General features: G+C 35.2%; 1 protein-coding gene across 2 annotated transcripts in view; it reads left to right on the top strand.

Moving 5' to 3' along the window:
- PAN3 (poly(A) specific ribonuclease subunit PAN3) overlaps window positions 1-16,328 on the top strand; it is an 80,030-nt gene that overhangs the window by 16,107 nt on the left and 47,595 nt on the right. For both annotated transcript variants that reach the window (XM_077781452.1, XM_021541985.3), the window contains exons 3-5: window positions 5,645-5,711; window positions 7,703-7,773; window positions 9,851-9,913. In XM_077781452.1, the coding sequence (XP_077637578.1) occupies window positions 5,645-5,711; window positions 7,703-7,773; window positions 9,851-9,913 (201 nt within the window). The remainder of the gene's footprint in view (window positions 1-5,644; window positions 5,712-7,702; window positions 7,774-9,850; window positions 9,914-16,328) is intronic.

Genomic DNA, 16,328 nt, shown 5'->3' with positions numbered 1-16,328 from the left:
GACTATTCCTATCTATTCTCCAGAATATGTTTGTCATGTGCAGCTCATAAAACAGAGGTTTGTTGAAAAGAGTATGTGGTTGTATATGTTTGGGTTATCATAATGCATATATAATAGAACCAGACTGCATCAAGCAAAGCTATATCAAAGTTGGCAATTGCCATATTTTTGTGTGCAGTGCCTGATCTCTGAGACTCAGTGTTAAGTAAGCAGCAAAAGGGAGGAAAGTGGATTATATCATGATGAATTGGGAGTGGATGTGCTGCTTTGAGCATAAATAATGTAGATGAATAGTAGTCAACATTTCCGTAGAATTGCTATTTCTCACTTTCAGATTGCATTTATATCTGTGGAATATTTTACAAGACCTTGAGCATATCTTTGGACTTAGATTAGTGGTGAAGAAGCAGTTAATAGCAATACTCACTTTGCAGTGGGGAAAACAGAGTAAAAGTACTTTGTACAGCTCAGAAGAGGCAAGATTTTTGAAGTGGCTGTGGCTGTAATTCTTCCTTTCTGAAAAATACCTCTTTGGCTCATCCTTCCATTCCTGTTGCTTCAAAGGTCTTTGCTGTTGGCCAACCTTTCAATACCTCCCATCATCGGTTGTTACTTAGTTTCCTAGTAGTTAATAGTCTTCTGTCCTCATTGGTTTGTGTTTTTCCATAAGACTGTTTTGTTTCATGCGTCTCTTCTTCCCTGAATCTGTATATTCTTTCATATACTATATTAATAGTTTTGTTTTCCATCTTATCAAACCACTTTTTTTCTGTTTTCTCCTTCTCTAAGTAATCATAACTGACTGCAGAGCAGGCCTGTGCAACACATGGCCTACAGGCTGCATGCTGTCCTCAAAGCTGTTTTTTTCTCTTTTTGGCATAGCAGCAGCTGGCAAGAGACAATCAGAGGTGTGGTTTGAAAAGCAGCTCACCGCTTTTGGCTTTCCCAGCAGTGGAGAGGCAGGAGCTCACTGGCTGGGATGCCTCTAATGCTTGGCTGTTTGCTCAGTGTGTGCCACTTGCTTGGCTGGTGTCACTGTTCCTCTGGCATTAGTGCTGCTCTTTGACTAACTTGATCCAAGATGCAGGTGGTTTGGAAAGAAAGTTTAATAATATTTTTGTGCTGTTCAAAGGGTATTATAGCAGGAGGAGGAAGAGAAATATCTTGATGTTAAAACTTTTAACATTGTATTAGAACTGATCAGCTTGGTTGTAAGAGCATGAAACAGTAGAAGGTGCCTTCTTCCATGTTGCTTCTCAGGAATCTGGTTTTCTTTATTTTGGTGGGATGAGATTTATAATGTGGATTCCATTGGACTTCAGGTTACATAGAAAGGAAGTATCCTAAGTTCTCAGTAAATCATTCTAATTGAAGTAGGAAGGGAGTAACAGTCTTCAGCATTAAAATTGGCAAGGCCAAGCAATAGAGAATAATTGGTTTTGCTTGCTTTCACCATGCAAATATTGGTGTACTAAGCATTCTTGAATAGCCTGAGAAGTAACAGCCATGCTCACTTCAAAGCCTTGCAGCTGAATAAACACAAAGACCTTTGTTGCCATTGCTGCATCTGCCAACAATCGAGTAATAAAACTCTCCTTAAAGCACAGAAGCTTGTAAGTGTCTTCAGTTTTTAACTGTTGAGAATGGAGTGAAACTACAGATGTGCTATTTTAATTATAAATGTATGCTGTTGTTTTCATAATGCTTTCTGAAGAAATCAAGTTGCTTGAGTTTCAGCAGTTGAGTGGGTCATTCTGTAGATGGTGCCACATGCACTGTCAAAGATAGGTTTTGGATTGTTTAAAAAGAAAAGCAAAAGGTATCACCCTGTGTAGGTCACAGAATCTGACAGCTAAACAATGTCACAGCCAAACAAATCAATCTTAATCTTTTGCAGAATGACTGTTTGTACTTCAGTCAACATTAATCTGAAAATTATAAAGAAATATTCTGATACGGTTATTACAGTAAAACAGTAGTAAGATGGAGACTAGATTGTGACATACTGCAAAATGTTTTGAGATGGTACACTTAGCACTGTGATATGACCATTAGGAAAATCCTTACTTTTTAGGATTAGGGCATGGAATACAGAGAAAAAGAGGAATAAATATAATCTCTTAGGTATTTTGGAGAAAATAAATGGTGGAGGAAATAAAGGGAAAACAGTCAGTTCAAGATAAGTCTTATAAGCTATGTAAAACTAGATCTAGTTGCTGCATCAAAGTTTTATTCGTGCTTTATCTTGATGAGAACTTTCTAATATACACTTGAGGGAGATGAAAGTAAAGCAAACTTGCCTTAAGTGCAGCTATAATTTTGGGGTTTGTTACTGAGTATTGAAGGGTGGAGGCAAGGTGGTGTGTTCCTTTTAGAAGGTGGGAATATTTGTTGTAACACTTCTCTTCTTGGTATACTGCATGGAGGAAGTGGACTGCCTGAAGCAGAACATTGCTAAAAGGTCAAAGGTGGTGATCCTTCCCTTCTGTCCAGCAGTGGTGAAGTCACAACTGGAGTGCTGGGCTTCTCAGTACATGAGAGACAGGGATATACTGAAAGGAGTCCAGTATAGGGTCACAAAGAGGATGCAGGTACTGTGAGGAAAAGCTAAAACAGAAACAACTTTTAAATTCCTTTAAAGGGAATGGGGCAGGATGTATACCAGCCATCCTAGTTGAATATTGAGCACTGTTTAAAGAACCTCAGAAAATCATAGCAATAGGCAGGCAGGCAAGGGAAGTGTGTGGAACTGAGTGTTTTACTTGGTTATCACAAAGTTGTCATTCTACATTAACTTCCATATGATAAAAATCCTGATGTAGTGAAACAGTATGAAGCTCTCATATGTGTGTGCTTACCTTTCCTGTCTGGCTTAATATTTAATTTTCTTCCGCATTAATGGTTGCTTTTGCCTTTCTGGAGCTTTCATCCTTTGGGTTTGAGGTGCCTACAATGTTAATGAAATTGAGTTTTTATGAGAAATAGTTCAACGTCATTAGAAGAGCTTGAGGAGTGTTATTTAAAATCAAAGCTAGAGAACACAAATAAAAACCAGCACTTGTGTGTTCTTCTATTTTTTTTTTTTTCTTTCAAGACCATTTTGGTAAAAATCAGATACAGGAGTAGCCTTCATTAAGATTAAGTGCAATTGGGTGGTGGCATATGTCTTAATAGTAAAATGGTTTAAAAAGCCTTTACTGATTACATGCAGGTCTTCTATGAATAATGTTTAAGGTAAAAAGCCTGTACATGTGTATTCAAAGAGAGCAAAATGAAAAATTCATTAATGTGGTGGAGGTTTCTAACTATTCAAGGTACAGGTTGCAAGCAGTTGTTAAGGCAAGAGCTGCCCAAGCTTTGGTTTTTCAAGATATGTTAGCACCTTGAATGGGAACTTTGTAAAAGCACAGTTTATGCTCACAGATTTGGGTTGCACTGTGCTTTAAGAATCCAGAACAATATGCTCTGTTGCAGTCTGCCTTGCGTGCACTGTATGTTCTCAGTGATTGTGTCAGCACTGGTTTTCATAATCTCAGGCTTCTGTTCACATTGAAAGTGGTTGGTTGAATGTTTAACTCCTGTACCTGAGGATGGTGAATATTGATGGAATAAAAGTACTTTGTTCCATGTTTAACCCATGTGTTTAACCAGCTTTGATACCAACACAGTTCTCAATATTGTATTTATTTGTATTTATTCCTGTTTCAACAAATCATAACTTTTTACATTAAAATTATTATTAAATCTGGTATTATAAGTGGACATTAATTGTGCAAATATGAAAGGTTCTCTTTAGGACATTTCTTCTTAGACCCCTTTGTTTTATGAGAATTGGTCTGGACATCTCAAATGCTAAAAAAACCACTCATAATAGGGATGCTTTTTGCGACAAACTATTCAATGTCTTTCCATTGCTTAGGAAGGGAAAATGGTGTATGATTACTTGAGCTACTATAATCCAGAAATTATTTTGGTGTATTTTTATTCTTATTTTGATGATTGTGAGCAATTGATGGGCCTCCTGGAATTTGGGAAAGTTTGTCAATTTAGTGTGGGTCTCTCTAAGGGGTACATTGTTTTGTAAAAATAAGTCGGCTTTGTTTCACTAGACCCATGCCTTTTGTGTATAGAATTGTTTATAACTTAAGTTAGTGATATTTATGTTGTATGAGGTCAGTATATTTAGGAGAAAAATATTATTTTGACTTCAAAATAAGGAAAGAGAACAAAGCAAAAAGCTTGCTTGAAGTCTTGACAAAGTTGAAAGTTTATGTGCTATTTACATATTGTAAGCATTACACATAAAAGCTACTTTACACCATCTATTCTTTTAGATACAAGTTTTAAAAGCAGAAGCTCTTGGTGATGTTTGTGGTGCTCTGAAAACTGCAAGTGATATGAGTCTTGAATTGCAGTTGTTGTACAATTCTACCATATTGGATAGCACTCCCACTTCTGTTGGTTCTATGTTCTTACCAAAATTATTCCAGAATGTTGATCTTTGTGGTCAACAATTAGATGAAATGGCATTGAAGTATAACACAGTAAGCTTCCTGCCCCTTGCCACCAACATTGACACTGGCTATGGAGAAAAAGAACTGTAAAGAGCAGCTCCAGTGACCAGTTTTGAGTCAGTCTGTGTCTAGACTACTAAATGGAACGTGCCTGGAAACTTTCCTTGATGCTCAGGGCCAGCTGGCACCAAAGGGCCTGTTTGTGCTGGTGTGTGCTCACCCACTAAAGCAGAGTCTGCATGCAAACCGTCAATTTGAAGGGTTCTCAAACCTTTTCACTGCTGAATAGTGCCTGGAAATTGGCTGGGAGACTCTGGGTTGATGTGGGCCAAAAGCATGGCAGGGAGTATTTTAACAAATTAGTGGTTGTCCTCTCAGTGATGAAGAACACTTCCTGACTTTGTCTGCCTTCTCACACTTTTTCTTCCTGTTGGGAAGCTGGTGAAAGAAAATAATAAGCAGGAGTAAAACAACACACTTTAAAACTTCTTTATGAAAGAAGCAGTAGCTCTTAGAGCAGCACTGCTTCACTTTAATCTAGTTTATTGCTAGCTGCTATCTCTAGAGGAATGTAGGAGAAGCGAGTGGAGCCTAGGAGGAATGTTAAAAGGGTTTCAGATGTCTTGCTGACTTGGAGGAATCGGATGTTTTGCTGAAAGGTCTCAAAAGTTCTTTTGTTATTAAAAAGAATCTATCAGATATTTAAGTTTTTCATTGGAGAAATTTCATTTCATGGTAGTAGTATATTAAAAGGAGTAGTTGTTTCAGAAGTGTAGTGTGAAAAACTGTTTTAATGAGATAAGTAATTGTCTTATCTAATGTTTTCACAACGTGTAGGAAGAGAACCATAGGCTTGGTAGATCCTCCTCGTTTAGAAGAAATTAATGAAGATAGTGCTTCATTTGAATATACAGTAATTTTTTGTTTGCATTTCTGTTGTGCAAAATCCTTTATTTTACTAAACGTTTTTGTCAATTACAAGTCTGTTTGCTTAGCCTATTTACTAAATGGGGAATGAGCACAAGTTTCATAGTCTGCCCTTAAAACTTTCTAAAGGTCATCCCCAATGCCCTCACTTAATCTGCTAAGGCTTTATTTTACATGTACACTTTAATCTTTTATTTCTACAGAGGATGACAAATAGCAGCAGCTCCCCTAGCCTTCTCAATGACAGTGCCAAGCAGTATGCAGGCCATGGTAAGTATATTTAAAGTAACACATATAAAAACTATGTTTGAAAATTTGAGAGATTCACAAAACTGAGGCTTAAGGGAGTGTTACTTGTTCTCTGATTTTATTTGAGGTACAGCACTATTTTTTTTTAATTGTAGTGTAATGAACTTATAAATGTTTAGCCTTCTCTTTGCTGTGGGGAAAAACTTAGTCATTATCACTCTTGTCACTTCAAGTGAAATGTTAGTTTGGATATTTACTGTGAAGCACTGATAGCTTAAGCATTTATGTTACTTCACTGTAGTATCCCTTTTTATGATGCTTCTTGGATAGGTTATTGTGTGGGATTAGTGTTCAGGTGTTTTCTGTTAAATTTAGGGTGTGTGGATTTTGTGAAACGTCACATAACTGATTTTTAATAGCTACTCAGTTTTGACTTGCAGGCAATACTTTTCCTCTTATAATTTTTTCCTTGCTACATGAAGATGTTTTATTTACATGGTTTTCAGTTTAAGAAAATGTCTTGATAGTGGAGGCCTGTGTACTCACTAAATTATTGTAGAGGCTGTACTGAGCTTTGTAATGAGCTCTTCACAATCATTACAGATTATTTCAGCTGTAGCTGTTAAGCTCTTTAAAGAAGAGTGTACTGCTCCCTTATGGCAAGGACATATATTTAAAATAAATTTCTGCTTTGAAAATTGCTGTGTAAATTATGCTAGAACTCTATTTGCATGTCTGACTGCAGCTAGTCTACTTACTAGTATTACAATTTTTTAAGCATGGTAGTAACTACTATAAAAATGAACTTGCTTGAAAGTCAAAATTTGTGGGTATTTTCTTGTTTTTTCTTCCTAGTCTATTTCCAGTAGGCTTTGATATTAACTCTGCTTCTTTTGTCCTGCTGAACAATTAGCTATTCAAGGCAGTGGAGGTCTCCAGTTCTAAATGCAGTCCGAGTTTGAGTGTGACAGGCCAAATAGTAATGGTGATGCGTGTCAAGGAGAGAAACCACACCAACTTTTAGAAACCATTTTAAATTTTGTCATGTCTCAGATCCTTCCCCCTCTCTCTCCCTGGCTCTGCCAAGCAGTGCTTCACTTGCAGAATTGCCCTTTTAGAGAATATTTACTGTTGAACAAATACAAGATAAATTCTCTGTTAAGAATTTAATGTTGAAGAAAGTGTTTCATCAAAACACCAATGTTTACAGCTGGCAGTCATCTGCTACTTTGACAGTTTTAGCTATGTAGTTTGGAGTTTTAAGTTGCATCTGTGAATGTTACGCAGGTTTTGATACTTCAACTCTGGAAAAGATGAATACAAAGAAATAGCAATAAAAAGTTATTAATCGAATGTGGACTTCTGCTGTCCTTGATTCTGATTTAAATTTGTTGTGCAGAACAGTGACAGGACAAGCAAAATCCACATCATTATTTTTAAAACCTTTTACACAGAAGATTGCAGGTAACCGGAGATCAGAGAATCATAGGATCTTTCATGCTGGAAAAGATTTTTTAAGATCCAGCCCAATTGTTATCCCAGTGCTGCCAGGTGCACTGCTGAAGCTTTCCCTCAGTACTACATTTACACAATGCCTCTAGGGATGGTGACTCATGCACTTGCCCTGGGCAACCTGTTCCAATGCTTGTTAAGCCTTTCAGAGGATCTTCTGGTGAATTGGAAACGTTGTAATGTATTATCTATGGGGTTAAAAATGACATGCAAATGTAAGGAGCACTTAAAACAGATTTTCTGATCAGATGAAGGCTGTGAAATGTTAGGTGGTCTTTAAATAGTGTCAACATCAATGAAACTTACTGAATTCTGTTAATGAGCACCATTTCAATTGTACCGTTGCACAAAATCTAATAAAAGCTGGGAGTTTTAGCAGTGGGATTGCTAAACTTAGGTTTGTCAAAAGGATTTTTTCCTTACAGAAATAAGTTAAAAATATACAATTTCTTTTAGAAGTGTATATATATATATATGTATATAACACCTTGGTTTTACAGATCCACTAACTTCACCAAATTCATCCTTGTTTAATGACTTTGCTGCCCTCAGCGTGTCTCAAAGGAGGAAGGTAGGCAACATCTAAATCATAACTAGCATATTTATATATGAGTTGACAGGGAAGAAGATCTGGAATAACTTGAAATGCTGCATGAAATAAGGGTAATTCTTCTGATGTTACTAGATTTATTTTAATGTGTTGTTGCTGATATAAATAAGATCTTACTTCTTCACTTTTGCTGCATCAGATCAGACTGCTGCTACTATTAAGAAATACTCCAGGCACTTGTAAATTGAAGTTTATGGAATATGAAACTTAGTGCGCAGCCCACTGAATTTGAAAACAAATTTTTATTCTATTAAGGGACATGTGACCTGCAAGCCTTTATAAGAGCAAGTTCAAAATGCATTAAGAATCAATTTTTCCATTAATTCGTATGTTATGCAATAATAATTATAACAGCTTGAAATGCATTTAGGGTAAAAGACACTTTTGTCATTGGGAAGTGAGGGTTTGGGGTTTTTTCCCATTCCTCTAATTTGTATTGAGAAATCTTTCTTTTGCTGAGGGCTAGACAGCATCTTCAAACACCTTTGGCCTGCAGCTGTGCAAGTTGTAGTGGTTTCCAGTTATACACTCAGAGGCTGGAATAAGAGACAAAAGTTTGATTACATGAGAGTTTTCTCATTTTCATGAACTGTCACTTACCAAAACCAGGTATTATCTTGTCCCATCCAATTATTAAGTTTTGCTTTCACTGATGACTTTCATGTTCTACTACTTATTAGCCACATTATCATGAGCTTTCCTGTAGTAAATAATGAAAGCAAGCTACATCAGCATGTTCTGTATTATTCCTGCAGGTCAAGATTGAGCTTAAAGATAATTGCTATAGTTGGTCCATCACACTGTTTTTTAAATATAAATGCTGTTGTTGAACATTAATTTTCTAATATTATGCTGTATCCCAACTTCATGGAATATCTGCATTGCTCTTTTCCTTAATGCCAGCAAAGTGTGCTGAAAGTTGAATGTAAAGAACTATAAATGTGTTGTTTATCTACTTGCCAAGGCTCGTAAAAATGAAAAATAATTGTGCATTCCTCCTTAACACAGGCTTTGAGAGCCAATATATACACATATGTATGTATATACCTGGGTGTAAACTTGTGTTTGTGTATGAACCACACGCACCAAAGGAAATAAGCTATCAAACAGAAGTATTGTAAGAATGACCACTATCTCTAAAAATACTTCAAAGTTAAGCAGCACAAAGTGAAAACAAACCAATTAATGTTTGCTTGTAAAGCACAAATACCTTGAAGCTCAAATAGTATTTCAGAGTGCTTCCTGACTTAATGTATTTTTTCTTCAAAAAAAAAGAAGCAAATTAAGGCACTGGCTGCTAAAATAGTATTAAGAGTAAGTTTTAGCTGTGAAATTGATTAATTTGTTTTTTTTCCTAGTTAGCATTTCAGCTATAACTGGCATTAATTGAAAGATGTTTGTGTTTTTCTTCGAATATTAATTTATATTTGTTATGACTGCTATTTTTTAACGTATGCTTGTATTAAAGGTTGTTAAATACTAGTAATGGGGAAGTTTTGATAAAATACTACTTGAGCTGTGTAAATCTAGGCATACAGGCTCCCTCTATAGTCAGCACAAGGGGATGAGTAGTTTAAAGAAACATATAGCTCTCACTGAGAAAAAGACTTGAAATAGCCAAATGTTGGTGATTGGTTTAAGTGGACAAAAATTGATGGCTAAAGTTACGAGAAATTAATAAGTTTTGTGACTGACTTTTGCTGCCAGTCAATGCATGGCAAGTAGTTATGATGTAGTTTTTTAATATTTTTAGTACTTTTATTACAATATCCGAATTGTCTGAAGTGATTTCCTTAAAAGCATTAAGTGCTTGAGTGCCAGGTATTTAAAACCTTGTGTGATTCCACTCTACCCCATTAACTGGAGTTTGTTTATAGCTTGAACAATGGGATTTATTAGGCCAGTGCTTAGTGCCTGCTGTATAAAGGGAGCCTTGGTGACTAGTTCAAATGTACATGTTTACAACATCTACTGTTTGAAAAAGTCTCCATTATCTTACTAAGAGCCCAAGTCTAAGGTTTTGTTTGTTCTGAACTAGCTGGCAAAACCAGCATTTCCTTCGTTTATCACTGACTTGGAGGACAGATATAATACAGTCCTGGTAAGTGAAAAAAGAACAATTGCTTTCCTTTAAAAATACCACAATTCTAATTTGTAATATTTTGAAGTATTAAGTTATTTGGAACGGTGTAAAAAACTATGCATGTTTGTGATGCGTAAAACTGAATAGTTTCTGTAAAAGCATGTGCTATGTAGTTCGGTTAAGCAAGTTTATTGATTGTCTGGATGTTGCTGGTCATGTTATGGTGGCAGCCCTTTAGCAATGGGCAAGCCATATGGAGAAATATTCGAGATCAATAAAATACTGAACATAAGTTGATTATTGTAATTTGGAATATCCTTACTTTTTTATTAGACAGTATTTTTGAAACTAATTAGTATGACTGAGCTATTAATTTGCTTTTGATTATTTGATGTTTAGAGGCATTTTACTTTCTGTTCAAAAAGTAAACATAGTCATTGAACTTTTATGAACATTCTCAAGATAATGATCTCTGTTTAGAAATTATTAAACTGCATTTCAATTTTAGATTTCAGGAAAGCTAAGATTACTGTTTAAAGACATTTTTATAGGATACTTAAAATGAAATCAAAGGAGCTAAGTATTTCTGTAGATGGAGCCTTGGTGGAGGTTCTGTCAACTGTAAAACCTTCTGGATTTACTGTGCGGTTGCTGTAACTCCACATGCAGTAAGACAAGCAACCTTAAAGTGAATTTCCTATATGAGATTTTTAGGTAAGTATTAATCTACAATGCACAAATAGGATTTGTGAAGCATGGAACAAAAGCTAGAGTTAGTAATAGACTAACATCCTTTCTCAAGGATAATGATGTCATGCTTATTTCATTTTTTTTTTTCCTTCAAATACATGTTATGCTTGTTAAAAATAGAGTGGCATTCTGAACTTGAACTTCCTAGGTGTTTTTCCCAAGTTGACTTTAGCCATTATCTAGAAAAGTGCTCCTCTAAACCTGAAATGATCTGTTTGGAAAAGTTCTTGCTTTCATTTTGGTGCTTCTGGTAAACAGTTCATAAAAACTTGTTTTTGACAACTGATCAGAATCTTCTGTGAAGGACATGACAGCTTAATGTACTAAGATGAAAATATATTATGAAACTTATGTTTAAATTTGTTCTGAGACTGTTGCCACCAATCCAGGCTAAAAGGTTCCTGTATTTGTCACTGGTCAGCCTTACAGAATAGTGAAAAGCATTTACTTTTACATTTTACTTTGTTTTTTCATACCTTCAATCCTCATGAAAACTGAACTCTTACAAAAAGTTTCTAACACTGACTTATTTCCATTTCATTTTTTTAACTGTTTGGTCACACCTAGAGGAGGTCCTTTAAGGTGAGAATAACTTCAGTTCACAGGCTGCAAGGGGTGAAATTGCTGTACTGAACAACTCTAAACATGATTTTAATGCTGCTTTTTATGTATTTTCAAGCAATTTTTTCTAGAATGCCTTCCACTGGTTTTAGGTGAGTAAAGGCAAGGACAAAACCTCTAGATTAGAAAGGAAAGTATAAGAGAGATTATCTTGACTTGAAGTTCACCCCAAACAGGGTGCAGCTGTTGAGTGCCATCCGTGGAGATTTACAGTGAGACTGGACAGCATACTTAACTCATTTACTTTGAATAGCAGACATAAACGTGCATAGAAAATTATTTGAAGCAAAGACTGCCTGTAAGCCTAGTCTGCATAAATCCAAGCTTTTTAATGAGTGAGAAGAGTTTGACCTCTCAAGTTAAAGGAAAATAATAAGGGTAATTTCAGGTCCTGTGGATATTAAATTCTTAAATGGTTGCTATTTTATTTTTGAGTGTCCTGCCTCCCATTTAATTTTGTTACCTTTTGGGAAGCTATATTTCTCTGCAACTTCCTGTTTCCATATAGCTCTATCTTGACGTCTCTGATAACCTGATCATTGTCTAGTTCAGTGGTGTTCATTGAAAAGCTTTATGTGCCATCTTTGGTCTTGCTGGATTTACTTTGAATGAAAATGTGTTGAGACGGTTTTCACCTTCAGAGCCTCCTTCATATGATCTCAGAAGCATGAATCTTGTTCTGATGAGTTGAGGGGTAATGATCAAGCATCATGTCACTGTGTTCTAAGAGACAGAATTATGGCTGCACAGACTCTATGATGTACCTGGGTGAAATTTATATTTCTAACCTAAATGTTTCCTTCTGGGATTTATACACCCATACTGCAATAATAAAACATAATAGTTGATGCTAAAATAAGTTGTTGCAGCAATGCAGAAGGATTATGCTTTATGAGAAGACTAATAAATGTTTGTAGGTAGTACCAGGTTCTAAAATCTCTTACAAGGATATAATCTGCTTTACATGTAATGTAATCGGCTTTACATCTTTTCTTTGAATAGGTAGTTACTGGAATTGTTCCTAGGTTGTATGCTCTTGCTGTCTTGGTTATTACTATTTAGATAAATTTGTATTTGTCACTTCTAAGTGTGTCATGAGAGAATATATTGTTTGCTTTTATTTTTGTGTGTGAATTTGTGATCATTATGATACACAAGTCAAACTTAAAATAAAAATAAATAAAAGCATTCCCCCTTAAAAATATGTAACACTTTTACATTTTGCTGCCTCATCCTTTTGTGTATTTGAAGTCAAATAACTTGAAATGTAACTGACGTGCTAGATGCATTTCTTTATATTTGCAAGCTTTGTTTGATTCTTGTTGTGCCAAAGTGCATGTAGTCTTCAAGAGTGATTTGCATAAAATAATTAAAATTTTCTTTTAGATTTCTGCACGTGTTAATTGAAGGCACTATAAAATATTTAAAGCAGCTAGAAAATATACCATGTTTGAGAAATCATGCCTATTAAAGATCAGAGTAAAAGCTGCATCAGCCTTTAACCCTCTTACCTATATATTTGGTAACTGCAGTGATTTTCCCACATTTTTGTAAGTAGCACAAAAATTTGTTCTATTAAAAGAAACCTTTAAATGTGAAGAAAATCTGTGGTTTGCCCATAGTGTTCATTTAGAAGTTGGGAGTTTTTGAAAGTACATTTTGGGGTGGTGGTACTCTGACAAGTCTTCACTATAGTTAGAACTATCTACTTCAATGGTGGTAGAAAAAAGTCTGCTTTTCCATCAGTTTACATCAATTCAATAGTAGTAAAGAAGTTTGTCAGTATAATTAAATCCATGCCAGGATTTAAAGTTGTGGTAATTCATCCCAACATAGCTAGGCTACAAACTTGATGAGAAAACATTTGACTTAATTATGTCAGTTTTGCTGCTTCTGAAATCTTCAAGATTTTCATGCCTTCAGCATATATACTCATGAAATAAACTTTTTTAATATATTCACCTGAAAAGTTTCCCTTAGCTATGGTTTAAAATTTCTGATATAGTGCCTGATCTATTTGATCTCTAAAGTTTGTTTAAACCAAGAATTTTTTTTTTCTGTGATCAGAAAAAAAAAAATGCTCTAGAATAAGACACATTTCCATGTCAAATGTTGCGCTTAAGTTTTCTTGGGGTAGAAGAATACATCATATTTTTCTCTGTATTATACTTTTCAACTAGTGAAATTCTGACCTCAGCCCAACCCAGGTTTTCATGAGCAATCTGGATAGAAGGGTGTCTGGTCTGTTAAATGCATGTAATATTGATGTATACTATTGTATACTCAAAAATTATAAGCATTATAAATGTTAGCATAGTCTTCTTTTTTCATAAGGGGAGAAATCCTCCACCCAACAACAAATACCAGCCAACTACACAATTATTTTTAATCTCCAGTTCCATTTTTTGTGGATATCAAAAATTTAAAAATTGGTTCCAGCCTACGGAAGCTGAGATATAAAAAACCACAAGTGTAGTCTGCCTGTCCACCAGTGGAAGGTTGTTATAAAAAAGGAAGAGTAGAGGGTATTTTGGTTAACAGTTAACCAGTCCATGTAAAGGGGTTTTGCAGCTTTATGGGCCACAAAATCTAAACAGTTTAATTTCTCTTAAAAGACAGCTTTTCTTTTTCGTATTTCCATCTTACAAATATGTCAGGATATTCCTGTTGACACTGACTCATGTTCAGGCGTAACACTTAATTTGGCTTACTAATACACAGTAACTGAGTTGTATTCACAATTAAGGTACTGCTTAGCTGATTGTGCCTGTAAATGGGCTCAATAACATATTGAAGTTCATGTCTATGATGTGGTGTTTCAAGTACTGGTTTATTCCAGCTAATCAATTATGGTTGTTGGGTGAAAGTAGCAATAATGACACCAAGAACTTCTATTTTGCTTTTAGCTTTAAAAGCATAATAAAACAGAAAGTTCTCCTTTTTCAGTAGCCTCTCAGACTAGCTGAGTCTAATGTTTAATGTCTCTTTTTCTAATGGTCTATTTTTCATTAATTTAAAAAAAAGTCTTTCAAAAGTCAGCACTGAAATTTAAAATTGTATGTCTCACATAATTTTGGTAGTCCAGTAAGTAGTACAAGGAAAGTGTGAATTTCTATAGCTTTTTAAAATTTTCTGTCTGATAATGTAATATTTTGTTTGTATGTGCAGATACAGTCAACTCACTGTACAACAGATGAGCCCTAGCTAATGCTGCTGTGATACTTTTAGCTATAGTAATTTAAGGTGATGCTGCTTCGTTTAGCCTGTGGTGGCGAAGGCTTAAGATGACTCCTATTTGGTTTGATAGTAGAAGCACTTAGCATTCCCATAGCTCAGACTCTTCACAATACTTTGAAACACAGCAGCCTTCTCATGTGTTTGTATGCTGGATTTAATTGGGTATGTTTTGGTACTAAAAAAGGCTTGTAAATCTAAAATTCAAAACCTGCTAGAGGTAAATGCACTTTAAGGAACAGAAATGTAATTTGGGACCTGAGTGATCCTGAAATAAAGCGAGTTGCACATCTTCAGTAGAAGAAAACTTTGCAATTGTGTAGTTTGATTTGTCAGCTTATCTAGACTTAAATACTACATGAAAGTCTTTACAGTTTGAATGTTTGTAAATACTTTCTTGGTTAAATTTATTCTTCTATGATAGCCATGGAACATCTTACGCTAGAAGTCAGTTTAATCCTGAATTTAAAAAAGGGAAGTATGATATTGCCCACTGACCTTGAAACAGGAGGAACTAGGGACAAAGACACTGTTACAGCAAACAGTAGGAAGAAAATATAATTGCTGAACACATTCATTCCCAAAGTTCTTGTTGAATGAATGAGAACCAAGTAATTAAACTGACTTGAGGAATACTTTCTAGTATTTCTCAAGTGGAAAATATAGTGGGCTATTGAAGTTAATCATCATTAGTAGAGTTCTCATGTGAAGATGCTACTTAGGAAGGACTTGTTTTGGGAATGGCTCTCTTTTTGTTTCAAGTGTAATGTTTTTCAGAATTTAGGGGTTTATCTTTCCTAATAATTGTGCTAACCAGTAGGCTCCTATCATTACTTGCTGGCATCAGCTTGGTTCTGCAGGGCAAGGGTTATGATTATTAGCTATGGTTGAAAATGCTTACCCTTCTTGCCCTGGGGCAAATTAAGCTGTTGCTAGCAATTAGAGGTTGTTAGCTGTTCCCTGCCTCATGTAAACATTTGCAGCCAGTAATTATTACATCTGAACAGCTTTTTTACCTCATAGACTGTAGGGAAGGCAAAAAACCAATTGTTTTTGTAAATATCCAGGAGAAATTGTCCCCAGGTATAAAAGTTTGGTTTATTAGTCCAGATTGTCATGCCCAGTGTTCTACGTAGATATATTTACCTATTTATATATATATGCTTAGAAATGATCAGTGGTTGACAAGTTCTGGCTCATTTTAAAGTGAACTGTTTATGTTACTTTATTTCCTGCTCTTTGTAGAGGTCAGGGAGATAGCAAGGTTGATATACTGCTTCAAACTTCTCAATCTATTTGTTTTTCCTTCTGTTTAATATCTCCTCTTGGCAGATACTCTGTTTTCTGCCTTTAAATTCAGATTGCATTTCTAACTCAGATTCAAGTTTGCTCTTTGAGAACAAGTGTTATTTAGAATTACTTTGGTGCGCATAGACTAAAATTTATTTCCAAATGCTAGTGTTGTCTAGTCTATCTTCTAATGTCTGTCTAAATAATGAAATCTTGACCTAGTAATCCCCTAATGTTTTATGATAAGTAATGAAAGAAGTGTTTCTTTAGACTCATCCAGTGCTTAATTTCTTTTTTTAATACAAGTATGTAAAGAACTATTGGAGCATGAATTCATATTGTCTCTCTATGATCTTTCATAAAGTCTAGAATACAATTTCATCTTGTTGTCTGGAATCTGAATCCTGTTGTGACCAAAATTGCCTTTTTCCAGATAGGCTTATTTCCTCTTTTGCTTTGGTTCTCCTTTTCAAAATATTTGTAGACAACCAGTTATTATAGAAGATTAGAAGAACCCTTTGTGAATGGAAGCATGTTT

This window comes from Lonchura striata, chromosome 2 (assembly GCF_046129695.1).
Source record: "Lonchura striata isolate bLonStr1 chromosome 2, bLonStr1.mat, whole genome shotgun sequence".
NCBI classification, from domain to species: domain Eukaryota; kingdom Metazoa; phylum Chordata; class Aves; order Passeriformes; family Estrildidae; genus Lonchura; species Lonchura striata.
The sequence above is the reverse complement of the archived record's forward strand: the minus strand, read 5'-3'. Positions and strand labels throughout refer to the sequence as shown.